This window comes from Homalodisca vitripennis, chromosome 8 (assembly GCF_021130785.1).
Source record: "Homalodisca vitripennis isolate AUS2020 chromosome 8, UT_GWSS_2.1, whole genome shotgun sequence".
NCBI lineage: Eukaryota > Metazoa > Arthropoda > Insecta > Hemiptera > Cicadellidae > Homalodisca > Homalodisca vitripennis.
In genome coordinates, this window is record NC_060214.1 from 121,073,084 (window position 1) to 121,100,800 (window position 27,717).

The 27,717-nt window shown below is 33.8% G+C and overlaps 2 protein-coding genes across 3 annotated transcripts in view; both read right to left on the minus strand.

The window, feature by feature from the left end:
* Window positions 1-12,476: 12,476 nt before the first annotated feature.
* Window positions 12,477-19,405, minus strand: LOC124367173. Its single transcript, XM_046823822.1, has 4 exons — window positions 19,274-19,405; window positions 18,150-18,242; window positions 13,959-14,060; window positions 12,477-12,662 (listed from the first exon to the last, which is right to left on the minus strand). Exons 1-4 carry the CDS (start codon window positions 19,312-19,314, stop codon window positions 12,548-12,550), a joined length of 351 nt encoding a protein of 116 aa, XP_046679778.1. The 5' UTR covers window positions 19,315-19,405; the 3' UTR covers window positions 12,477-12,547.
* A 3,674-nt stretch (window positions 19,406-23,079) lies between these two features.
* Window positions 23,080-27,717, minus strand: part of LOC124368000 (peroxisomal acyl-coenzyme A oxidase 3-like) — a 54,017-nt gene continuing 49,379 nt past the window's right edge. For both annotated transcript variants that reach the window (XM_046825265.1, XM_046825266.1), the window contains exons 10-13: window positions 27,214-27,334; window positions 25,026-25,259; window positions 24,640-24,794; window positions 23,080-23,238 (exon numbers count right to left, since the gene is read on the minus strand). In XM_046825265.1, the coding sequence (XP_046681221.1) occupies window positions 23,095-23,238; window positions 24,640-24,794; window positions 25,026-25,259; window positions 27,214-27,334 (654 nt within the window). In that variant the 3' untranslated portion in view covers window positions 23,080-23,094. The remainder of the gene's footprint in view (window positions 23,239-24,639; window positions 24,795-25,025; window positions 25,260-27,213; window positions 27,335-27,717) is intronic.

Below are 27,717 nucleotides of genomic sequence, written 5' to 3' on the forward strand. Positions count from 1 at the left end.
ATTGCAATGTATCGACAATACATTGTTATTTATCGATTATCCTCCACTTTGTAATTCAATATCCTGTATTTTGTTTCCTGCTGTGATGAGCTCCAAGTTCTTGCAGGAGGTTTGATATTGCGTTTTTTATTGCATTGTATCGACAATACATTGTTATTTATCGATTATTCTCCACTTTGTAATTCAATATCCTGTATTTTGTTTCCTGGTGTGATGAGCTCCAAGTTCTTGCAGGAGGTTTAATATTGCGTCCGGTGAATCAGGCAGTATAAATATTGTACATTGATTTTCATAATAAAAACAAATCATTTTTGTAATTTGAAGGGGGAAATCACTTTTACCACATAACTTCACCCTTATTGATCTAGATTCATGTACAATTCATAATGAATATTCTCTGGATATATACCATTATAAAATACCAAGAGGGTTTACTTCTGATGGTTGATACACTCCAGCAATGGCCTACAGCAAAGACCGATGTGTCTCTTAAATATGGAAAACCATATAGATGTCCAGAAGCAACACTAACCGCAAATGTGTAGATATTACAATAAAAAGGATTCATCGATAGGTATAGTGTACTGTGGAGGATTACTGTTGGAGTTGGAGACCTCCACTAATCTTTTTAAAATCTAAACATGAGAACATAAGTATTTTCAAAACAATTCTTCTATTCATAAAGTTATTTTCTTTTTATAACAATATAGTTGTTATAGATTGTTTATTGTTATTCATTGACAGTTTTTCTATACAGAAAGAAATGAGGAAACTTGGCTTTGTTCTAACTTGTCTAAAGCACCATTAACTCCTGAAATTTCAGAGAATAAAGGCCAATTGTATCAACAAAGTTTAATGATAAAGTTTCCAAACTTGTAGAAATTGAAAAGAAATTCAGGGGAAACACTTAGTGAAAGTGTTATTTGTTCTTCTTGCCTTGCTTAGAACAATGACTGTAAATAAATTATAATAAAAAATATATATCTCTTTTCGGCTCAATCGTAAAGAAGGTAGATTTCACATGTTGACGTCATCTCTAAATGTCAAATGCATTATTAGTTTAGATGTTAATTATTACAACACTGATAGGACATCAACCAGCGATATCCAGATATTGCCTCTGTACCAAGTTTGGTCTGAATCTATTAGGAACTATGGTAATTAGCGCAATATTATATATTGATTAAAATGTTGTGCATCTAAATGCTTTTGATCTTAAAAGAAATCAAAATATATTATTGGAAATATTAGAATTCGAAAGGAAATTTTACACTAAAGCGCATAATAACTTATACATAACCATTCCTTTTCCAAACTTTGAATGGCCACCATCTTGAAACCTTAGGAGGCATCGAAAATTTTAAGCGATACATTTTGTTATAATTACTTAATAAAATGTTAAAAAATGTAGCGTTTAACTCTATGTTTGAATTAGTCGATTTCATATTTTTGATCGAATGTGATTGGCCGAAACATATTAATCTTTGGATAAAGGTGGTTTTAGATTCTGGGTGACACTATCGGAGATAATGCAACAAATCTTCCAAAAATTCTGTTGTGAGGGCGATTGTGATGTGCACATTTCCATGAAATCTACCTAAAAATCTCTTTGCTACGTGTTGAAAAAGATGTGTTTTATATAAAAGTTTTACAATTCAAAACAACGTGTGATTAATTTAAAACTTATCAACAAATGGATTACAAGTTATATAAAATTATCAAAGGAAAGAATGAATATCGAATTACGGATAAAATAACATTGAGATTGGTCAACAGCTATACAGACCTTTGTCACACATTTTGAAAATAAATTAGCTTATAAACTGAATTGTAATTAAAAGTTAATCCGGATTACAATAATTCCAATTAGCTGATACTCGCGGCTTGGTTCATAAACATAATTGTGACAACTAGCTTTTGTTTTTAAATTATTTCATGTTTATTTATGTCTGCTAAATTTAATAACCAAAGTAATATTATACTGGAAGCCCAAATACAATTAAAACGACTGTCATAACATTTGTATAGGTGTCAACAACATAATATTTTTGGTAAATAAAATTTAAATTATCAATACAATTTAAAATATCAATATCGCCTGCCACATTTTGTATTTACTGATACTAATTTGACTTTTACCACACAATATTAATGTATTTATGTTATATGAATTCTTAATTTTAAATTCAAGACATTACATTGTGCACTCGTTTAACTTTAAATACAACATGAAGTGTATCTTTTTTATACCTCAATCAATACATAATTATGATTATGTGCAAAAAAAAAAATATATATATATACAATTTCAATAAACTGTGTATTCAACTGGGAAAGTGTGCTACCACTACACCACAGGGCCCTTACTTGTTACTATTCAATTTCTTTTGTATTTAGGAATTTCTATCACATATATGTTTAAAGACCATTTATATATTTAAAGACATACTGTTATAAGACCAGTTCTTCTTTATGGAGCAGAGACATGGATTATAGATAAACAGGCAGAAAAGAAATTGGTTACATTCGAGAATAAAATTTTGAGGAAAATTTTCGGACCTATTAGAGATGGAGATGGATGGAGAATCAGGCACAACCAAGTAATCAGAGAGATGTTTCAATCTCCAGACGTTTGTAGGAGAAGCAAAGAGCAGGAGACTTCGGTGGGCAGGCTATGTGATGAGGAGGGAGGATGATAAATTGATTAAAGAGGTTTGGAAACACAATCCAGTTGGAAGAAGACCTCGAGGTAGACCCAAAAATCGCTGGAAGGACCAGGTGGAGAAGGACTTGCGGAAATTGCGAGCGGGTCAGGGGGATTGTGAAGACAGGGAGAGATGGAGGCAGCTGGTTGGCGAGGCCAAATACCACCTAGGGTATCCATGGCCATGGGAGAAAGTAAGTAAGTATATGTTTAAATAACCAAACTAACATATGATCGGAAGCATAAAACATACACCTTGAAGTAGGTAAAACACAAAAAAGGACAGACAGAAGAAACAAATTTATATTGCGATGGCAGTAAATTGCTGGCCAGTGGATTAATTTCCATGGAGTTGGTACGATGCCTTTCATGTGTTCAGTCTAGGGCTTGATATGATTGCTAAATTACTGTTGTAACGCTATATTGATCATTATAGCAGATAAATGTCACCATGTAGGTGGTACAGAGTTTTAATTATTCCACCTTCTATTTCTTCAGTCTTGGAACTGATATAGTCTCTCAATTACTTCCCTATTTCTGTAGCAGTAAATTATTGGATATAGTGAATAAATCTTTCCACGGAGTCAGTACAGAGCTGTTTTTGTTTCGCCTTTCATGCGAACAGTTTGGGGCTTGATATAGTTACTCAATTACTTCCTTTCATAACGTTTAAATACACACACATATAATTTTACCTTCTATTTCTAACATAAATAACATCACAGGAGTTGTAAGACACCAGTGTTGAAGTTGCTAATGAACGTACCGTGTTACCTTGTTTGTACGCACGTTCCAAAGTTACTAACCGAATGTAAATTTCCCACAAGTAGAGCTCAGTTACATGTTTGCTGGAAGCACCATGATATACTAATTGCTACCCCATGTGAGAATTTCGTTAAATTGGTTACACAACGAATTCTAAGATGTAACTGGATATAGATTACATTAAGGGGAGTCGACCTCCAAATTTTTAATTTTTGTATCTTGTCATATTTGAGTAGCTTAACTCTTCTAGTTAATGGCAATATACAACACTATAGATTTTTTTATTTAGTTTAGGCCATAAAAAATGTGTTAACACATGCTTGCACAATGTTATGAGTAAAATTTATTGTCGCGCCGCCTCCTAGCTCTGAGCCTATTACAGTACTTATAGTTTTGATTATGTTAGCTATGATCTTTGTATTTAGAGGTCTTTGGAAATACTACTTTTTCAAGAGTGACTCCTCTTAAGAAATATTTCCATTTTACTAAGTTTTGGATATGTTCTTATCTGCATTTAACTGTGTACTATCAACCCATCTCTATCATCGTATCAACCTAATAACGCAGGGAATTTTCAACCGATGTATATGAAAATTGGCTGGGACATATTACAATTAGATTATAACGTTCGTCATAGGGATCAATCAGACCAAATCCAAATCAGAACACAATTACAACGAGAGTGCATCAAAGAAGACACTTGAGAGCGTGGCCCAAAGGTCCTAGGATCTTTAAATCTGAAACCAGGGTTCCTATTGGGCCACACATGAAGCCTATTTATTTTTAAATAATAAGGTCAAAGGGTGTTACGTCTGTCTATATGTCTATCCGTTAACCTGTAAGGTCAATACTTCTTTATATAAAGGTCCTAGATCTTAAAATCTGAAACAAGGGTTCCTATTGGGCCACACAAGAAGCCTATTGATGTTGAGGTAAAAAGGTCAATTCTGTATGTCTCGCTGTGTATCTGTATACTTGTCTGTGTGACAACTCTGAGAGACAGTTCTTGGAGACTTCAAATTTTGTACATACTCGTGTGTATTTATTGTCCCAAGGGCTCTATTGATTCTAAGAATGAAAATTAAAGGGACAGTCCCTTCGTTCGCTTGTTCACTGCTCGCTACGTTTTGAATCCTCCCTCGATATTCTGTTGTATCAGTGTTTCCTGACATACAATTCCTTAAATATTTTATTTTATGTTCATCGTCTCCATTTTTAAGATCAATAGAATCAATTGCTTTCTATTCTGAATATTATCTGATAAAGAATTAATTAAGGCTAATCAAAAATAGTTTACCAACAAGATACATAAAGAGTGAAAGTAAGCGGGGTGTATATTACATAGAAAGTTTCACGCTGCAACAGTTTAACCAAGAAAGTCTCTCAAAGAACGAAATTTCATTTGTAACAAGGAGATGCAATTGTCTCGCATCTCACATAGCTTGACGTGAGACTGTTTTATTGGATAAAACTGCCATACCGACACACCTCCACTTTGTCTGTCTCCAGTTGCACATGTGAGCCCCTTAATCCGATATATTAAACTTCTTTAATATTGAAGACTTTTGGAGCAATTGGAAAAAACGTATAATAATACTAAATGTAAGTAATACAAATCTTGGCGAAAAACATAATTCGCTTACGAAACCGTTTAAACAATGGATTAGAAATATCGTTATTGCAAAAGAAACGATCATAAATTTAATACCGATACTACAATTGTCTTTATAGTAAATACTAGAACCTACTGTCCTAATATAAGAAGAAAAGTGATGGAAAAATCGAATGTAACTGTTAACAAACGTTTCTTACGTGATAATATGAAAAGCAAGTGTGGAAGATGATATGGACATGGAAATATATGCGGGGAACTATAATTAGTTATAAAGCAGTTGTGATTTAAATAGCTTTTATTTTTTTAAAGTCGATATTTTTATGGATTATATTATAATGACCTTTAATGGAATCATCCCTTACAAATATTGTATCAATTAAATTAAATTACAGTTTACCATGCTTCTCCACGAATGTGAAATGTAACACAGTATTGTAAAACACGTTCTGTTCCCCAAGTATATTTCTGCCCACGCTAATCGTGTTACACATTGTAGCTGGAACTTAGATAAATGCCCCAGCAAGACAAAACGCAGTCGGCAGCCCTCCAAACGTCGTGTGGGAATGATTTACGCGTCTGCCCCTGACATCGCCAAATTAGGTTTGAGGACTGAGGCACTTTATTTAAATCTTCTATATTTGTCATTGATATTACAGCTCAGACCAAGGGTTACATCTTACGTTATCGCACTTCTAATGTGGTATTCACACGTTTTAATTTGTCAAAGAGTTTATTATTGAACAATTTTAATTAATTGTAAATTAAAAAATTTTAATTCTGTTCCCCATAAGAATTGCTGTAAGTATAATATTTTCACCGTCCTCTAGTCTCGACATAAGGTATAAATTTTAGTAAAATTGCGATAATTTTTATAAAGTATATTGTGTTTTTAAAGTACTTTGAAATAAAACACATATCTCTTTTTATTTTAGAGGACAATTAAAACCGTAGTACTAAACATGCACCGAAAAATATTTTATTTCTGTTGCCGTCTAGAATAAGAAGCTGAGAAATATCACTCAATCCTAAAAGAACATTTGTGCTGCGTCCGGAGTGAAAATGAAAAATGAAATGAAAAATTGTTTATTTAAACAGGCAAAGTTAGGACCTCATTGCCCTTTCTTACACTTAACCTGCTTCCGGAGTGACAGGATATTCTGGATGGGTAAGGTTGGGGGTAGGAGGCACCTCCTGTCAACATCCACGGGGAAGGATTTTGGACATTAATCTCTGGCGTGTCTCCTCGGAAAAAGAGAAATCCATCTGTGTGCCAGCTCCTTAGTTAAATCAGGTAGAGGATAAATTATAATGGATATCCATAAAGTTGCCCATATTTAAGTGACACGTCGGTTTTTGCTGTACCCTGTGTAGGTTCAACTGGAAGGTATAAACCAGCTAGGAGTGAACCTTCTTGGCTAAAGTTTTTCCCACCCGGTTGATAACTGTGTGATCGGTTTTCTCTCTCAAAGGAAACAATGAAGCTCACTTGGAAAACTCCTACTTTGCAGACCTTTAAAACTGTAACAGTCTTAATACTATAAAAGACTTAGATCAGTGATATGCTTGTGGTGATTAGTGTTTACATAAACCTACTTAGAGTTTCCAAAGTTGTGTCACTGTTTGCAGATGCCACGTGCTAGATAATGTGAAAGAATTAGTTCAAACAAATTTAATTTAATATTATGTTATTTTAAATCAATTTCAAGACTTATTTACTTTAAATTATACCATATAAATAAGTATAATTTTCTGGAATCTCTTGCTTGTATATTCCAAAATATGTCGTTAAATTCAAGATTCAAGATCGTTATTCGTAAATACAAAATACATTTTTATACTACACGTCAAATACTAAGAAATAAATCTAACCTGACAAATCTTTTGCACAGTAATAGCATTTATCAAGAAAGTGTGTCTTTAGTTTTTGTGTAAATAAACATAAATTTACTCATTTTTAATATCCAATCGTAATTTATTGTACGCTTTTGCACCCAAGTGGTATGGACCCCTCTCAAATGCGCTGGTACTATGTGCAGCCACAGATATCAGCCCTCTTGATCTGGTCGGATACTGATGGTAGTATCCATTGCTTACAAAAAGCTTTGGATTGGCCTTAAGAAAAGTGCATAGCTCGAACCCCACCAGACCCGCCAGAGTAGGATTTTCAATTCACCGAAAAGAGGTTTAAAAGTCTCGAACCTCCTACGTCCTGAGATGATTCGCAAACACCACTTCTGGAGGACAAGCACTATTGAAATTTACCACTCTGCATGGATCCCATAACATCAACACGTACCTCAAAATCGATTCAACGTGAGAAAAATATTATATATATATATAATTCGATATAGTCAAATGTTGGGATTTATTAGATACAAGGAAAGAACAATCGGCAGACACCGCAACTTTGAGGTCTGTTGAAAGTTTTAGAAAATCATTTACATAAATGAGAATAATAATACAGCACCGAGAATAGAGCCTTGAGGAACACCACAAGTAATGGCTCTATACGATGAGGAAACTTTATTTTGGCCATCGTGGATTTAGACGGTTTGATTCTATCAGAGAAATACGATTTTATGAATTGAAGAGTGACCTCTAACTCCATATGTATGTAGTTTTTCAAGGAGAATAATGTGATCAACGGAATCAAACGCTTTGCCTCCGTAAATTAAAAAAATACTTTATTTCAAACATATGCTTTATGCAAAGGCTTGCGTCACTGATTTCCAAATTATTTTTTAAGCCAAATTTATCTTTCCTTTTAAATTAAAATCACTGGCAAGGTTTGTTTCAAATATTTCCCGAATCGGGATCTGCGTAACTTGTATGAGGTAGAGAATTTAGCAAGAGTGAAAGTTTGAAGTAAAGTCAACGGCTGCTTTAGTTTACTGCAGACGGTAAGTACTAAGATAAACTGAACTGAAGTTTACACCCAGCGTCGATAAGGTAAGTACGGGCGTCAAGGATATTCACGTGTGTGTCTTGCAAAACGATGTTTGATTTTGCCCAGGGACGTATCTAGAAACACATTTTGAGGCGGTGGGGATACCAAAAATCGCAATTGTATATACAGGGGTAGCAAGCAAATTAGGCAAACAAGGCGACAACCTGGGGGGTGGTTTAGTTGGGTGACAAAAGAGGGGGAAAATAAAAAATTACTGTACTTTCACCCGACAAAAAATGAAGATAAAACGGGCTTTTCATCTAAATAATTGTACAGTTTGAATAAATTTTTGTACAGTTTCCGTGTAGAGAGGGTGGGGGAGAGAGTTCCAGTTGGTAGGGGAAGGGGGCCCAAAGCGGTAATCTGTTTAGGGCGCCAGAGTAGCTTACGCCGCGCCTGGTTATATAATATGCATTTTTATTATTTATTATTAAGGTGAAGTACTATATACAAATATTAGTAAGGCCCAGAAAGATTCTTAAATTGGTTATCTATCCGGTAAATCTTGATTGAAAGGTCCCCAAAGATATACTTGAAAATTGAAACATCAAGAATATCCTCTTGGTCTAAATAACTCTTGATTTTCGGATCAAAAATCGTCAAGGTTACCTTAGAGAGACGATACAATACATATTCCGTGCCATGTTGGTTAACATATTTCGATATAGTTGGAATGTGCATACTTATGAGTGTATGTACGGAATAAAATCTTAAATACATTTATTCTCCCTATAATCATGTTTACGGATGGCGAGATTTTTTATGTTTTTACAGCTTAATAACGTAAACATTAATTAAATTATGAAACTTATAAAGAATGGTAAAAGTTCTATACTTTACAAACACTATAATACCTTAAACATAAATTGCGTCAATAAATAATGTAGATATAAGATTTTAAGTTTTTAATGTGTGGTTAAAAAAGTCATATACTAATGTAACAAAGCACCGATACTGAAGCCATGCATGAATGGGAGAGGGAATGTAATTTAATGTATGTATGTATGCAATGAATTAATCTTTTTAAATTGCAAGCTTTTTAGTTTTATTTATTGACGTTTGAAAATGCAATGTATAATTGTTTGAAAGCAATGAAAATATGATTATTGATTATTGTGTGACAAATGCATAGTTTACAGTCTGTTTGTATGTGTTTTTAAGATTCAGAAACAAATATATGTGATTTATTTTAGAAAATAATATAGCAAAACGACAAATTCGGTGCAATTATTGCTCTTGCAGTCTCAAATAAAAAATTAATACTAATTATGATTCGAGATTTAGAGTTTTTTATGTTTTTAAAGCTTAATAACGTAAACATTAAAATGATTATGAAACTTATAAGGATTAATAAAAGTTCTTTGCCTTAAGTCCAAACAATTTGAACCGTTATTTAGTAGTATTTTGGATAATACATGATTTCGCAGCCCTGTTACTTGTTACTGGTTAGTGTAAGTTACATCCGATGCTCTTGGAAACTAAATTCTTGGCGGATTAATAACGAAGAAAATCAAGCGAAGAAAATCAATAATATTTCCAACGCCGATGTAGAGTTTGCCTTATTGCCACGATCAAGAAAGCATGCGTATGTTTATAGCCATTGCATACGTACATATGCTTTATTACAAAGTGGCCTAAAACTTAAGCTTTAAGTTCAACCAGAAATTTATCTTAAGACAAATATACATCATAACTTAGCGCCTTCAAATATTGTTTGCCTATTTATGTTCGTAACTGTCTCGTAATTGCAGTGTATAGTGTGCAGGCGCTTTTAAATAGCTTATCTTTTTCAATGCCGTCTGGTTGCGAGTTACATCTATGGGCATAGTATATAAACCTTCTCCGTGGAAATATATATATATATGTAGAAAAAGGCCAACATATTAATATTAATTAACTATATTTCGCATTACGCTTCTTCAGGTCAAAATAACATAACAAAACACATAAAATAATTAAAAACATACATGTAAACAGATAAATAAATTAATAGGCATAATATTCTTGAAATGATAAACATATGTTCAAACTGTGGGTCTAAAGATGTGATGAGTGTTCAGATGATTTAAATTTATCGAAGATTTAATCCATAGGGAAATTTAGATATTGTGACAATTTGAGACACACACACACACACACACACACACACACACACACACACACACACACATATTACAAATGTTAGTTATAAATGACTGTGTAAATAATTTTTTTTTTTCATTGTCACTATATTTCGGTATAAAAACTGTCTTCAGGTGCATAAATTGTATAAAATAGCATAATACACACGAAAGTAAATAAACAGTGAATAAATAATAATAAATACAGATGACACGAACTAAATATTTCCATGTGAAGATTTCAAATTTATACGTTTTTTGCTAAGTTACCTGTTGAGCCCATGTGGAACTTTGCTCTTTAAATCCAATTGGCGCGCTTGTTCTAATGTTCTGAGGTAAATTGGGTTTGAATTTTGATTTACTTGCTGAATAGGTTTGACAGAATATGTAGGCTATTTTCAAACGTGTCATTGTGATTTAGTCATGAGTGACGACAGTTCTTTGTACTTACAGTCGAATCGGTATCCTGTCATTCTTGTCCTCAAGATATTTGTAGTTGAGCCAATATAATCTGCTGGACATTAATTTCTTACATTTAATTTGGTAAATCACATTTTTAGATTCACAAGACAAGTTGCCAATGATAGGATATTCCTTGCTTGTTTTGCTACTAGTGGTTTTTGATGAATTTGGCAACACTTTACAAATCTAACATCTTGGTTTGTTACGTGGATGTGATCCTTTTTGTTTTTGTATTGGGTTTTCATTGGCGTTTGTCATTGGTAATTTAGGTTTAACAAAATAAATCTGTTAGAAAATGAGGATAATATCATTAGTTGAACTGGAATTTTGTAAGGTACTAAATGCTATTTATGAATATTATTAATTTTGTGAAGCCGAGGATGGTGTTAAAATATTAATTTTGGATCACTGTTTTCAAATTTAGAATGTAGTATTTTTTATTTTAGATTAAGTTTGTCTTTGAATAATTTCCTAGGATCACCTATTCTTAAGAATGCATTCATTATATCATCAATGTATTTTTCCAATTCAGTTGTGTTAGTACATAATTTTTGAGCTCTGAAAATTAAACTTTTCGGTATATTCCTCTTGATATACACTGGATGAAAGCTGTCGTAGTTTCAGTTACTCTGTAGTATTCGTTTGTTTTACGTTTATTTTGCTTTTTAAATTACCATTTTTAATAAATACTTCCATGTCTAAACATTTATAAATGTTTATTATATATTCCCGAAGATCACTAAACATTTTATAAATGTATATTATATATTCTCGAAGATCACTAAACATTTTATAAATGTATATTATATATTCTCGAAGATCACTATGGCGCAATCTAGCAGTAGTAACTAAAGTAGTAGTACTAGTACAGCCAATGCTATCGTGGCAGACTCTGGAACTATATCTTGCTTACGGAAGAGGAAGATCATTATTGAAGTACTTCCAGTGAGTTATCTCTGTTAATAATAAAATATTGGCTACGTTAAAACTGCCAACCGTTGTTCGAATGTTCGCTGGAAGTTTAAGAACAGAATGCCCAGATCTAGGCTTATTTCTGTTATCCCCCAACATCTGAAACGTTTACTACTAAAGTCCAATCAGGTGAACATATTTTTTTATGCTTGAATAACGAATATATACTGTATTGTGCACAGTGCTTCATACGATCACCCCTCTTATCCGATTTACAACGTCTTATTATGTTGTTACTGACAGTAAGATTCAAAATATGTTGTTAAAAGCAAGTATGGAAAATAATCTTATTAATCTGACCATTTTAAGCATTGTTTTAATTAATTTAGTGGACTCTCAAAATGTATAGTACGTATTTAGCCTAAAAGTTGTCCGATTGAAATTATAGACTGATGAACTCGTTTCCCCACACACGCTGATGTCCATGTGGGGATAATTTCTTAGAAAGATATTTTTGATTTTCATTACTTTGTATGTAAATTATGGAAATTAATTAATCAATCTAATTTGCATGTTTTAGAACGTATAGTTCACTTAAAATATTTAAACTGTACAATTAAGTGTACTTTTTTCTGTTCTAAATAACTAATACTTATTGCCAGACTTTACTCAATACTTTGATCATCTATTTATTTATCATATATTATTACGTATATTAAGTAATCTTTTAGTTTATTTTAGAGAAGTGGTAATCGCCTCAGCCTGCCAACTTAGGGATCCGGGTTCGAATTCCGGTCTCGGACGGAATTTTCACTCTTGAATCACTATCTAACTCTGGCCTAAAATAATCTGATTTACGGTTTCGGCCGAAAACTTCAAATCAACCATATAAAAAACATTTAATCTTAAATTTAGATGATAAGGTTTTGTAAGACAGAATACTCTCCTAAATAATTTATTAAACACGTTATAATTATCATCTTAGATCTATATATTACAGTTCATCTGATTGGAAAGATGCATCATGGAAGGGTCAAAGTTATGTACCTCCAAGACTTGGTTTGCTTTTCTGAAAAAGTCCGCTTGATCTTCGTCCGTAGGGAATATCTGGTATCTACCGAGAAAACCAGATTGTATCTGGAAAATCCAGAAGTTAATTAAGAAAACATAATTTGTTGCATGGTCCAGTAAAGTTCTCCTTATTGCATTCTGAATAGTGAGTTAATATCTTCACAATAACAAGTTAGAAAATACTGTGGTATCAAAAGGGGTCTCTTAAGAACATTAAAAAGAGTACTAAAACAAGGTGTGAAGAATAACTAAGAAGTATTTACTTCCAATAAAACCTGAATAAGTTTCTGTTCATTATATAACTTATAATATGACTTATCAAAGTTGCATTACTAAATATTTTTAATAGACTACATGAATAACTATAGAAATAGGTCTACATAGACAACAGCCATATTTACAAATTAAACTTCATAGAAAAAACTATAAATGACAAAAATGTATAATATATTTTAATTGAGATCTACGTTAGTTAAGAACAATGGTGGTAAATAACTGAAGAATTATCGTAAATTATTTTCCGTATGGATTATGTTTTAGCATTAATAGGATATTTAATAACGACGATTTTTAATTACGTTAGATTTATTTTTTTTTAAAATCGTAAATAATTTTTTATGTAGAAATTACATTTATTAATTGTTTAAGACAGATCCATGAGATTTCCGTGACTATACATTAATTAGTTACAATTCTTCGTGTAGTTATTACTTGTTTGGTCTTCCTGTCTTCAAAAAAAGGTATCTAGCGACTGCAACTAATGTGTAAAACATTTTGTATCATCCTAACCGATTACTAACTGCACTACCTTTAAGTACAATCTACTAAAGTATATACTTGTTGTGTTTCAGATATAGGCTACAATAATTAATAAAAACCATTACCGTAATGCTGAAAATGCACAAAAATGTTATAACCAAACAATAGATTTACTGTAAGTAGTTTATATGTCCGCAGCATTGCATTTGAAAGGATAGTATGATTCCGGACATTGATGCCATCGTTATTTGTAGTCAGTGTTCCACCTTCGTTAGTGCAGGTGTGACGTGTCTGTGCTGTTGGGTCCTGTGCAACGACATAGTTTGGTTCTTTATAGTCTGGATTTACGTTCGTCCACCACGTTCCACTTACATCTTTAGTACAGTTTACTAAAGTATTAGGGTTTTTTCGTCTGAAGAACTTTACATTCCTTTAAACGCAGGGTTATACTTTTTTGTAACATAACGATAACTAAATTCCAGGATCATACTATCCTTTGTATTCACCCATTATCAGTTACAAACTGTAAACATTTTCGTTTAATTGTAAGAAACCTAGAACTATTTTACGTATTGCATTACCAAAAATTAATATAATACTTACAGTATCGCCAGAAGAATAAAAAGTTTTGACAGCTGTATACAACAGTGTAAGTATTGTAGTCGGTTCCTAACACCCAATAGGGTCCCTCCACGTGTCCGAAAACTGCAACACAATATATTTTATTTATTAAATTTAATGTACCTGTAAATTTAGGCTATTTTGGTTTATTGAAACGTTCTCTTCGGTGAACTTCAAAAACTTTTCAAATTCTGTAGTAATTTTAACTTTAAAAATATAAATTATGATTCTTAATACAATACAAACTTTAACATTATATACCAATACAAATTTATAAGGAGTGAATATACAATTTTTCTTGACGAACCCTACTTCTACAAGTGCCTTCAAGCGAGTTTTAAAAACAACAAAAACTCGTTTTTCTATTAAAATTTAAAAGAGTTAATAACAGCGATTTCAAGCATTTGTACCGAATGACGATAACACATGGGGGTGGTGATTTCTGAGGTCGTAGTAATAAATACTCGAATTGCAAAGTTTACTTATAAGTTCAATTTAATCAGTGAAACTTACAAGCACCACTTTTAGTTGGTAAATTAAATGTATGCCTTGCCATGTTGCTGCCAATTAGAGTACAATAACTAAAAATGTATATCTGATAGGTGGGCCTAAAATATCCAATGTTCTATGGAATTATGCCTACGATGTTTTACTTTATAAAACATTAAGATTTTACTTCCCTTTGCAATGTGTAGACTCACAACCCGGGCGTCGGCGTCTTGGCACGAGGACACGAGAAGCTGTAGTCTAAGAAGGGTTATTTCTAGTCGGTAATTACTAGAAGAGTTAGTTTCCGGAACATTGGATAAAAAAAAATAATATTAAATTATACTGGCTGACTAGGTTGTGAAATTTACATTATATAAAATCTAACTAACTAACGGTACACATTGAATGTTAAATTTCCCAAAACATGGAATCTCCCACATCTCAAAGAAAAATTTGAAAACTTAACCTCTCTTTGCTACACACTATTGGAAAATTAATTTAAATAGAGAGCATTATGTCGTAAACTGAAATTAAAATAATGTATTGTATTACATTTTCAAGTTTAATGGTACGTTTTGTACAGATTTTGTTTAATTATGTCTTGATAATTATCTTTCAAAAATATCTTACAATTAAACAGCATTTGCAATCAGGCTAAGAAAAACAAGACTCTTTAGAGTAAAAGTAAAGTAACTACTAGTCCGGTCAATTTAGCCAAAAAATAGGGGTAACTTTGCATTAATTCCCAGAAAGCTGAAAATTTGCATAGATGTTAGGGACACCATTGTTATGAAATTGTGAAAATTCCCCATCGATCCCATGTCTGCAAAATTTTTTATTCAAGGTCAAATTTCACAAAAATAGGTTTTTTGAACTTTTCAGCGAAACGGTTAGGTTTATGAAAACATATGTCAAACAAAAATTGTAGATCATCCAATTATCTACAAAAATGCTCCTTATACTTTTTTTCATAACACTAACCATTTTGAGAAAAAACAATTACAACCTTTCTTTCACTGTATTGTCCATTATAAGCATGACCAAGCTGCCTATGATACCATTGGGCGTGTAATATAAGTAAAAACTATAAGTCTGCGTGACTAATACATTCATATTGACTGATAATTCTGAGAATATGATATTAAAAAAAACGGAGTACCTAATTTTAAGGGACCATGTGCCCTTTGAACAACGTCTGCCTGCCATTCCATTGTTCGAGTGCCCGTTCCGTCTAGACCTGCTTTTCTGAGGTCGCACCTAAATCACCGTTAGTCTCTAAAATTTCTTCGTAGTGAAAAAAATGTAGTTATTTCAAATATTCTCTGCTAAAGTTTGTGCTGTGTTCACTTTTTGTTGAAAATATGTCGCAATAGTGTTTTATTTGCACTAAACTTTTATCTTCAAGTGAATGTGTTATTGTTGATCGCGGTATGAAGACGTTACTTAACGGGAGTATTCAAGGGGGGAATCAATTTACTGATTACTTGAAGAATGTAAAATTCAGCGACAAATCATGTGCAGTGTCACAAACAATACAATAGAAAGAGTACAATTGCAGCAGCAAAACAGCAACATGAAGAGGAATAAGCTAGTACCTCTCAAAAAGTCCTCCTCGTACTAGAGCACATGTAAGTGAGTCATATTTTTCTTTTAAAAATTGTTGTTTATTTTGCGCCGACAAGTTGAGGAATACAAAAAGAAACAAGCACAGAAATCTCGTCGTAAAATTTGTAACGTTATAACTCATTCATTTAAAGACTCGGTTATGAAAGCAGGTCAGTCTCGTTCTGATGACACCGCAAAAAACTATTGTTGCTCGCATCGGGTTTGAACACGACTTAGTTGCTGCTGAAGCTAAATTACCATAATGATTGCTTTGTATCATTTTTTTTAAGCCGACCACTGGAGGCTAAGTCGGCCGTCCTCAAGATGAAGCATTGTATCTCACCATGGGGGAAATATTTTCATATATTGAAAGAGGTGATGACTGCCAGTTTACGTTAGAAGAATTAGAAAATATATGTAAAAAACGTAAGTGCTAATAATAGAAAAATTAAATTACGATTGAAGTTAAATTATGGTAATAGAGTCATTATTACTCAGAAATTAAGACAGTTAACATTGTATGTTTTCTTGTTAATTATCATGATATTATCAATCAAGCTTGGAGTGAAAAAACATAAAGGCAAAGAAGAGCAATTGAAGGTCCTATCAAACTGCGCCAGTAATTATTCGGGAAGATAATCAATCGGTTCAATCATATACAGTTTTTATATGCGATTTTATGACTGTCTGTGATACAACATCAGTAATGTCTCGAAGGGGTAAAACAACAATTTTTTAATTGTTTGAAAAAGAAACTTTTATTACATGTGTAGCCTACAAGCTTTCAGAGATATCAACTCTTCACCAGAAACTCGCTTTCTTCTGTCTTTATATGGAGCTCCAAAATTTACTTCCATAGACAAATTACGTTACTTATCTTTTGCAAAACAAACACGTAATAAAAACGTGTGCAATTAGCCATCCTTCCTCCAACCGCGGCTTCCGCTCACCAACAGTTTTATCATGTATATTACTAGGTTCAGCTGTGTGGCTTGGTAATCAACTAGACCCAGAACAATGGGGTTGGAAGCATATCCCACACGCTTCTTCCACCTGAACCAGAAAACCTCCTTAATTCTGTTTTTTGGAACTGCAAAAAGAGGTGTAACTTAAGATGCGGCCGCAAAAAATGTAATCTTATTTTGTTCACTAGCGTGCACTACTTGTCAAGGCCAATCGTGTTCAAATGTTGAATCTCCAGCAGAAGAAGGTTTTTACATGAATGACGAAAACAAACTTATGTATTGCTGTTAGTACAATTTATGTCTACTCAAGAAGATGAGGAAGAAGAAGAAAATAGAGAGAGAAAAGAAGATGAAGGAGAAGAAGAGGAAATACCTAATGACGATGAAGACGAATAAAATATGTTACAATGAAATATAACGGGACTTGTCACTCGAGCTGTACCTGATCGACAACGACCACACTGACAAGAGTGCAACGACTAAAAAGAAGAATAACCAAACATTCATTAAATTTTACTGGAAAAGACTGTGAAATAGGCCTACTGGGGAAACCACATTAAAAAAATCGCGCTAGGTACACTAACTCATAGGTGGCGTGGAAACGTGTTCATATTATAGACAATACAGTGTATGAAAGTTTTGTAATTTTTTTTTCTCAAAAATGGTTAGTGTTATGAAAAAAAGTATAAGGAGCATTTTTGTAGATAATTGGATGATCTACAATTTTTGTTTTGACATATTTTTTTATAAACCTAACCGTTTCGCTGATAAGTTCAAAACACCTTTTTTTGTGAAATTTGACCTTGAATAAAAAGTTTTGCAGACATAGGATCGATGGGGACTTTTCTCAATTTCATACCAATGGTGTCCCTAACATATATGCAAATTTTCTGCTTTCTGGGAATTTTTGCAAGGGTCAATGTCTAAATTGACCGGACTATACGTACTTTTAGTTAGTTGCTTTACTAAATAAAAATGTCTTTTATATTAAAACCTGGTGACTTCCATCAAGCAGAAAACAGGCATATAGTCAAAGAGTGCCTTAATTAATTCCCACCAATTAATGCTTCCAGGATCCATGAATGGTACATAAACAGATGGGATCTGTACTTACTCCCAACTGGGAAAGAAACGATCAGTTTTTCCCTCATTCTTGCTCGGGTCCGCCTCGAACGCCGTACCGTTGATTCCTTCCCATTTGTTTGTTCTGCAAATCAAGTACAATAATAAGTGGTAGACTCTTTACAAACAAAGTACCTTGCAAAGTTCTGGAAATAGTTGTTGTTACCTACCGTTTAGTATTATTACGATGTTTGGAAAAATTAGGAAAATTCATCTCTAAAAGACAATTCAAATATGCAAGCAATATTGTATGTATTTACGTTCCTGTCCTATAAAATACATAATTCATTTAATTTCTATTCATTAACGCGTGAACATTATATTTTCCACGACTCCACCATCTCTTAAAGATCAAGATGAGAAGGATTCATCTGGAACTGAGTACTGAATTGCATATTTCTCGATCAAAATAATAAGATAAGAATAAGTAAGTTGTTTTTTAATAAATACAGAGATTCTTTTAGGTCCCAGGGAGGATTAATATTATGTTAACTATTACAAATCGAGCTGCAAAACTTTACACATTGTTAGTCTACATGAAAAATATTTTAATACGTGTTCTGTGGATATCTACGCTCCCAGGGGAATTAACCACAGAGTGAGAAAAAAAACGTTTTAATGGGAATATAAGGCGAGTAGTACATCAAATTAAAGATAGTGAAAAATAAATCTCAAAAAATTTACTCTAACAAAAATCTCGGTGGCTTGCAGAAGTTTCAAAACATAGTTGGTGTATTACTTCCATATTATCTGTGTAGAGCAAGTACAACGGTAACAACACATTTTCAAACTCCAAATTAAAGGTTTTAATCAGTATAGCATAACTTAATTTTCTGTATTTATATTTAAGACGCCTGAAGGCAAGGTATACTTGCAATAATGTCACACTTCTGGTCTCAAAGATGGTCGTTAACAACGGTTATAACAGAGTAAATTTAAAATTTGACTTCTCAGTTTTTTTCATTAGCCTAAATGAGTACATTGTATACATACTTATCTAGAAGGGTTCTTAAAAATAAGGCTTTCAACAGCTCATTTATTAAACTTCCTTAAAAAGACTGTTCTGACCTCGGCATAGTCATGAATGGAACATTCAGTTTATGAATGAAAACTTACTTTTCCACGATGGCCCGGTTCTCCACCGTCACGACCGCCATTGCCAGACGGGGTGAGACTGTATATTGTATGGACGCACCTCGCTTTGCCTTCCACCCTCTCGTTATTGTAGGCCGCCTGCTCCCACCATTTGCCCTGTACTGAACAGGAAGTCGTGCTTAATTATTGCATAATTGTAAAAAAACCCCTCTCTATTTTATTTCTCTTTCTTAGGACAAGAAGCTTATAAATTGCACTTAGTCCTGTAAGAACGTTTGCGCTGCTCCCGGAATGACAGGGTATTCAGGATGGGTAAGGTTATGGTCGCCTCCTATCGAGATCCATGAGGAAGTATTAGGGCACTACATCTCAGAGTCATGTCTCCCCGGAAGAAGGGGAGGCCAGCTCTAAACCAGCCTCTCCAGTCAAATCAGCAGGGGTGGCACGCCCTTGTTGAGGCTAGCAAGAACCTCTGAGGTTAGGGAACAAACCCCACCAAACTCCAACAGTCATCTCCCACAGTAGACTAGACCTATTGAATTTCCCATGAAACTCAGAATCTCACATTTGCGGTTAGTGATGAGCCACTCCTGGACATCCATAAGGTTGCCCCAGATTTAAGTGTCACGTCTGTTTTTTTCTGTGCCCAGTGGTAGGTTCAACTGGAAGGTATAAACCAGCCAGAAGTGATCCCTGCTGGGTAAAACCAATGAATAAAAACCTTATAAGAAGCGCAAAACCAATGTTAAAAAGTCTGCCAATTTTTATTTGAATTTGGCAAGCTTAGCGCGTCCACCGCTAGGCAGCGTGAAGGGCACTCGTGGCGTGGCGAGCTAGAGTGAGACAGAAGACAGACAGAGCGGGGAGCGAATGAGAAGACAGCGCGCGGGCCAGTTAGACAGAGAGAGAGAACAAGCTAGAGCGAGAGGGAAAGAGGGGGAAACAAGCGCTCCTAGCGGCGGACGCGCTAAGCTCGTTTTGGCGGGAAACCAACTTGGCAGACTATTCTCCATAAGCTTTGCGCTTCTTATAAGGTCTGTATTCAACGGTAAAACACACTATATTAATATAACTAATAATCAATTTACTGGGTAAGTCATTATTATTTTTTTTAACTAAATTTTAAATATAGAGGAGTTGATCAAATAAGAGCCAAAACGTTTTTTTACTCTTTATCAAAATTCTCTTTTACTCGTTATCAATTTCTACCTTCTGATCCACAAACAAACCGAGTAAACATTTTTTGGTGGGCCTGACTTGGAAAACTTTATATTTAATCTCTCCATAAACCAATACAACGGAGTATGGAGTCCAGACTCGTATAAAAGGTCCAGACAAACGTAACGAAAGCCTTTACCGAACTGTCCTGGATTTTTGCAACTTTGGTGCCCTTTAAACTTTTGTCCCCACACTCAATTTAGTTCTCCCATAGACTAGGAGGATTTTGCGGACATCAACTAGTTTCAAGTTCCTGGACAAGAGTTACTAACGCCCAGACGTTACATATAGACGGCACGATTTTAAAGAAATATAATCGGACTCGTAATAATTTAAGTAAGTCACGACGATGAAATTACCAAAACAAAATTAATATCATTCAAAGATAATTTTTTGTAATCACAGCCGTTTCTTTAAAATATCCAGAATTTCACTTGTTTAATCCCTTGTTCTGGTTTATATCAATTTCCCATCAAGAGCTCACAGACCGTTTTCCTGAAGAAGCGAAGAGTAGATAGTAGTTTCGTAGGCCTTTTGAATTTTGTAGTTATATTTGTTAAGATCAATGAAATCGCTTTCGAGTTGTTTCAGACTACAGACTTGTTTGACACTGTACGGGAGGAAAGAAATATTTTTATCGGCATAAAGTCCACAAAAATATTGAAAGGTGAAGGTGAAGATTCTCAATCCGTTTGGAATACATCTAGGCGTATTAGGACATAATTTACACCCTGTATATGTATATATATATATATATATATATATATATATATATATATAAGTTTGATACGCAATTTTGTTACAATATGGTAGGTATTAAAACTTTTTCAAACTCACAACTGAGTTATTTATGAAAATATCGAAAAAGCTTTCTGGAATACTTTAAAAAATGATTAATGCATTATATATAACAAATATTCAGTCCGTTGAAAATTAATTCAAAATAAATTTTTAAGATATTTGTATCTAAAAAAACACCAACACATATTGTGATAGAAATTTCCCCACTGATTCTTTAAGAAATTTATTTAATTTTCAAAAACTTTCAGCAAGAAGACTAATTTTTAATCTATCTTTTTTATTTAAATTACTAAATAACCTGATTGATAGTTCACATTTACTTAAAAATATAAACTTTTATGTCCCTAAGTTTCATTCAAGGTCCAAAATATTGTTTTTTATTCCTAGATGTAACACAATCAGCCATTATTATTTTTCTTTGTTTAGGAGTTTTAACAATAATAACAATTCTTGTATTGATTTACATTTAGGAAGTGCAAAAGATTTTATTGGAAAATTAAAACCTTTAGTTTGAGACTTTTACTCGAAAAGCTGTAATAATCTGTTTAATTCTTAGTATTCTTACCAATAAGTTAAGTTTTTGGATTATTTTTAGGATTTTTTGTATGTTATTTATGTAACCAATCTAGATATTATTTGTTTAGAAGTGTTTCATTTTGCTCTGTCAATTTAATTCTTATATAATTTTAAGATGTTGTGCATGTTATTTATTTCAAGGTGAAAGTTTTTTTCCTCTATTGTTAAGAATAACATCGTTCATTTTGTTTTTTGAGCTAGTATAATTATTAATTTATTTGTAATTTGCACTGCACTTAGGTTAGAGGATAGTATAATTTTTGTTTAATTTTTGTTTTATTTAATATAGCTAATTTAGGTAACTGATGACCTGTAGCTATTTATAAGTCAAAATAAATAAATAAATATAACTTACATTCTTTGTCGTTAAATGAAAATAGGCCACCAAACATCATTGGTTAATTAATCGTAAATCAATCAATCAAAATTCCAGCAGGTAAATATTGATCAAGAGGTTTAATCGAGGCTTTCAATATTGATGAACATTTTCGAACGTATATCCATTAAAAAAATTATTCAAGATGGGCCATTTTGACTAAGGCTGATTAAAGTTTTGGTACGGGGATGTACCACAATTCATCCCAAGTGTTGATCGAACTTAATAATGTTATACTTTTTTACATATCTTTTCCAAATTTAGAGTCAATTAGATTAAAAACCATGTAATACTTATTAACTATCCACAAAATTGTTTAGTCATTTTAAGACCGATGCTGTGCCCAGTAGATATTAATGGTGTGGTCACATTGCCCCCCCCCCCCCCACCCCCCCCCCCCCCCACCCCCCCCCCCCCCCACCCCCCCCCCCCCCCACCCCCCCCCCCCCCCACCCCCCCCCCCCCCCACCCCCAAAATTAAAGTCTGGTTAATATTTAAATAACCCTTGTACTACTAAGAAGTGTGGTAAAAGCAGCAATACACCTAATGTTGACAACAATCATGTTAACAGAACAGTAAAGAAGGCACAGTTTGAATGGTATTTAAATAATACAGTATTTATCAAGATAACTTTATCAAAAACCCAAGTAGCGATTGGTACATTGCAATGGTCAAGGTTTACTGTTTTTTTTTTTCAACTTTATATGTTCAGTAGCTTACCTAATGTATTGGGTGTAACACTGTTAGACACACTTTGTACAGTAGACAATAAATAATACCTGTTCACATCCAGAATATAGTGGAATTCAAGACACAGCATGAACGCAAGAAGTTCTGTTTCTAGATAGTATAAATGTAAGGTCAGAAACACTACTTGCCTTGGTACAGTGTTGCCAAATGTCGCTCTAGGCTCCAGACTCCATACAGTGCTGCCAGTTTGTGCAGGACTGACTGAATGCTTGGGTCAGTCTTCTGGCTCTCAACAAGCTGAGAGAACTTCCACAAGATAAAATGCTGAAACAATACAATTCTAATTTGTAACAATTCACCATGCACAGCTTATAAGTGTTTGTCTTACTGCAAAAGAGTCCTTGAATCTAATTTGTACAGTCATTTGTACTCATGACACTAATTTTGTTTTCATTTTATCAAGACGCAATGTTCAGTGAGATGCTAACTAAGAAACTTAACTCCTTCCTGTGCAACCAATGTCCATTATCTCACCATCAAATTAAATTAACTTTTAAAGTCCATACCAGTTCTACGGTTTCCTGGGAACGAATCTCTTTGTTCATCTAATCTGGATGCACTCTTTGACAGTGAACGTACAGGCCAATATCACTTGTGCGAGTTTCCATGCAGCTTGGACAATTAATTCTTTGCAAACCACTAATAAATCCATTAACTTTTTCATAATGCCAAGACCAGTTACAATTTTTTTTTTCTTTAAAGTTCAAAGCTAATTTTTATTATAACAAAACTATAAAAAGTAAAAGAAAAAAAAGTATAAAACAGGGAATTCAACTTAAAATTAGTGTATTTATTAATTAAAAAAAAACTATTTACAAATCTGTTTATTTCAAATAAATTTTAATTTTACTATAGAACACGAGAAATATTTCAAACTAATCACAACACTACCAAACGATGAAGAATAATAACGAGATACATAGTAGATGTGCGCTTGTGACAACCGAGAATGCAGTAATACATGCCACGGATATGTTTGGTTATGGCTCCGTAGGAGACGCAGAACTGACAAGCTGTTGGTTGGAGTTAAGATAAAGGGCGCTCCCCTTCCCCTACCGCATAGTGAAGGTCGTTTATAAATACTTCTTTGGCAACCGTGATAAGCACAGAGCGTGCACCAGGCATTTTAAAGTCCTTTTGTGAACTAAAAAAACTCTCCAAGAGACATAATCTATAATATCGGATATAACTGTATCTGGTGTTCTGGTCAAAGTCTTACTATTCTAATATATCCATCTACAGCGTGGTAAGGGTTAAAATTATAAAACATCCCAGGAACATGAACAGGATCAGGTATGGATGAATTTTTGAGAGAAGCAGTCGGTGGAGATATCTAAATCCAGTTTGAGGGCTCCTCCACAAATTTTAACAGGTCTAACTATTAAAAAGAGAGCTTTGGAAAACGGACTGGCTCAAATTTTGTGTCCGTCTACGTTGCCTCCAATCATAAAGCTAAAATTTGTCATGTTCAATATTAATTTCACAATGTTTGGGCTCAACGCAAACACCTAATCATCAAATTGATTTATTGTAAATCAAGATCATGTGTTACTTATAAAGAAAACTAGAATCCCAAATTGAAAATATTTTGGAGTAAACCTCTCCTAAAATATCTAGGTATCTCACATGCAAGAATTGATAAATGACAAGATACCAGGAACTGACCTCAATATATGCAATACTGAGTGTGCGAGCGAAGAAGACTTGAGAGTTATTCTTGGCCGTAAACATATCTTTGCCGTGACTCTGGTTTATCTTCAGGCGTTGGAAGGTACTTTTTGTCAAGTAACAGATTAACCACTGGTATGCCTTCAGCAGAACTGAAACAACAAATTTAAAATTTTCAACTTATTTCTATTTCATTATGTATGTAATTTGACGCTGTAATTATACTTTGATTTAGGCTTATCTAATTTATTTACCCCAGAGAGTTATCATGATTAATCCTATCCTCCTTAGAAAAAAAATGTGTATTTCCTTTTTCAACAATTCATTAATATTAATAGAAGTTTAAACAAATAGACAAGTCAGCTAAGACAACGCCATATTACCTTGCAGATCAGTGATTTCCACAATGGCACGAGCGGTCCAGGTCGTGTCCAGTATCTCGGTGTGGTGTGCCAGGAATGCCACAGAACCTAGAGGAGTGCTGAACACATCTCGTTCGTGCTTGCGCGCCCACAGAGACACCAGCCAGTTACTGGTCTGCTGCTGCAGCACGTTGTTATCCCCCTCGTATGTACAGTTGGCATCGTGGTCGTTTCTCAGGTCACTTAAACCAGCACCTGCACGTAATTAGATACCTTTCTGTTAAATATTTCTTACATGTACTATAATAGAGACAGTGTTTGCAAATTGTCTGGAAACACCTTAATATTTGTTAAAACCTTTGCAGATAAAATTTACAAACTATGCATTTTATACAGCTATATCCATTCATTTTTATTCTATAACCATCACTCTCCTACAATGGGAAAACATCCTGTCAGGAGTGTAATGAAAATTTCAAATACAAAACTAGGTCAATATGAATATAATTTTAAAGGTCTTTATTATTAGAACATAATGCTGCAGACCATACTTCATAAGCTTTATCTATAAAAAAATGGCGGCTGTTGAAATAAAATCATTATTGAATCTTAAAAGTTTGCCATTTTGTAAGGGATAAATTTTGTACGAATTACTCCAAAAAAAAAAAAAAAAAAAAAAAAAAAAAAAAAAAAAAAAAAAAAAAAAAAAAAAAAAAAAAAAAAAAAAAAAAACACACTTGAGTATGTAGCCAAAGTGCACTATTTTTGTAAATTTAAAATTCTGCTAAGGTTTAAAAAATATTAAGGTTTAAAACAAATTTTACACATTTTGTGTATACTATACACACAAAACAGTGAGATATAAATAAAGAATCTAACATAATTTTAATTTTTAACAGGCCAATTTATCACAGTTCTTATCACACGAAGTTCTTTCTGCAAACCTCATTGTTGATGAGTAATAATCATTGTTTGTGCTATAACATTGATTGGCTGCACTGCCAAACACGCACCAACAGTTTTAAGGGCTTAAGTGCCCAAATCTCTTTGAAAGAGAGAGAGATTCTTTATACATCACAAACATTAAGATTAGACATAGCGCCAAGTTACATACACAAGAGCAAAATACTTAATACTTTCAGACAGCTACGCTGCACTGAATGCACTTGATGCCTGTTTTGTTTGATTCGAAAATATTATGGGAATGCAAGAATGCTCTGGTAGAACTGGCTAAGGAAAATAGAGTAACACTAGGTGCCATGAGGGCATTCATGGAAATGAAAAAAGCTGATTCCCTCGCCTAAAAGGGAGTGGAGTCAATTATGGTGGGGCCAGAGCCGGGTTGTGGGATAGCTTTCTCCAACAGCAAAGCTCTTATAAAAGATTGGGCAAAGAGGATACGAAACTTTAACTGGAGTTGGGCCTCAGGATTAAGACTATCAAAAATGTTTATCTCTTCTTAAGCTAAAGGGTGGGCATCTCTCCTAGATCAGAATAAGGAGGATATAAGAATGATAATAGGGATGTTGACAGGACATGGCCTCCTTACAAACACCTCATGAAGGTGGGCCTTAGCCAGACTGATGAATGCAGACTCTGCGGAGAACAGGAGGGATCAGCGGAGCATGTTTGTCTAAACTGTCCTGCCATATCTAAAATTCGGAAAAGATTCCTAGGGGCTATGTCTCCTCAGCCCTAAGGACATCAGAGAACAGGAGCCCTCAAATCTGATCGGCTTTTGTAAAAATCTCAGATTCTAAGGGTATAAATAAAGTTAGGTTCTTTTAGAACTAAGTGTGGGGACAATCGTCTCTTTCTCTCAGGAAAAAAGTAACATACACAGACAAAACAACTCCTTTTAAACATCAAAATGCACATCTTTCCAGTTCAAAATATCAGGAATGGAGTAAAAATGGTTTGTTACTCAGCCAGTCCAGTATAAGCCTACTCAGCACCTTTGGATTTTCTTTTTTCATTTCGGCAGGCAGAACGAAATAAGTATATTATTTAAATACTTTGGCCCAGTGCATGAGTGCTTCCTTTCAAAAGGAGTAATTTCTTTGTTGGACCAATTCAATTGAATCAATATTGTAACAAATAAATTAATGAAGGAAAATTAGAAAAGTTACATGTATGAATAATGAATAACCCATCTGGGTGATATATAACTTTCACGTTTGGACAAATTTGCAATAATTGTTGGACTTACACTTCAAGTAGCCGTGGCCTCCGCAGGCCTCTCTACACTCTTGTATTGCATCTCTGGTGATCCAACCAGCCAGTGGTTTAGCAGCACTGGAGATCACATGGAATTCTGTTCCCAAACCTGCCTGAAACATGAAGCCTTGCTCTGGTCATCTGATGTTTAAGTTCACACAGTAGGAGTGGACTTTACATGGCTAATAATATAATTACAAATAATGTTATGGTACCAACTAGTATAAAGACAGTTGGACAGGACAGTAGGGAATAGTCAAGAAGGAATGACAGGAAAGGTGGTATGAGCAAAGGAGATTTATTAGACAAGTATCCAACCTCGTATCAGGCTTTGTTGGCCGATTATTACATGCCTGATTGGCAATTGTTTATGTGGGAAAGAAATTTCTAATAAAAGGTAGAATTAGGTGACAGTTTTTATGGGAAACTGTGCATAGATATCACAAGTTAGGAGTAGCTTGCTACTTCTCCCTTATACAGAGGACTAGCAAAAAGA

Coding starts and splice junctions, on each gene's coding strand:
- LOC124367173 (XM_046823822.1), bottom strand. CDS start 19,314: ATGGCGGTCGTGACGGTGGAGAACCGGGCCATCGTGGAAAA. Junction 18,243..19,273: donor AACCGGGCCATCGTGGAAAA/GTAAGTTTTCAT, acceptor CTTGATTTGCAG/AACAAACAAATGGGAAGGAA. Junction 12,663..13,958: donor TTTATTCTTCTGGCGATACT/GTAAGTATTATA, acceptor TGGATTTTCCAG/ATACAATCTGGTTTTCTCGG.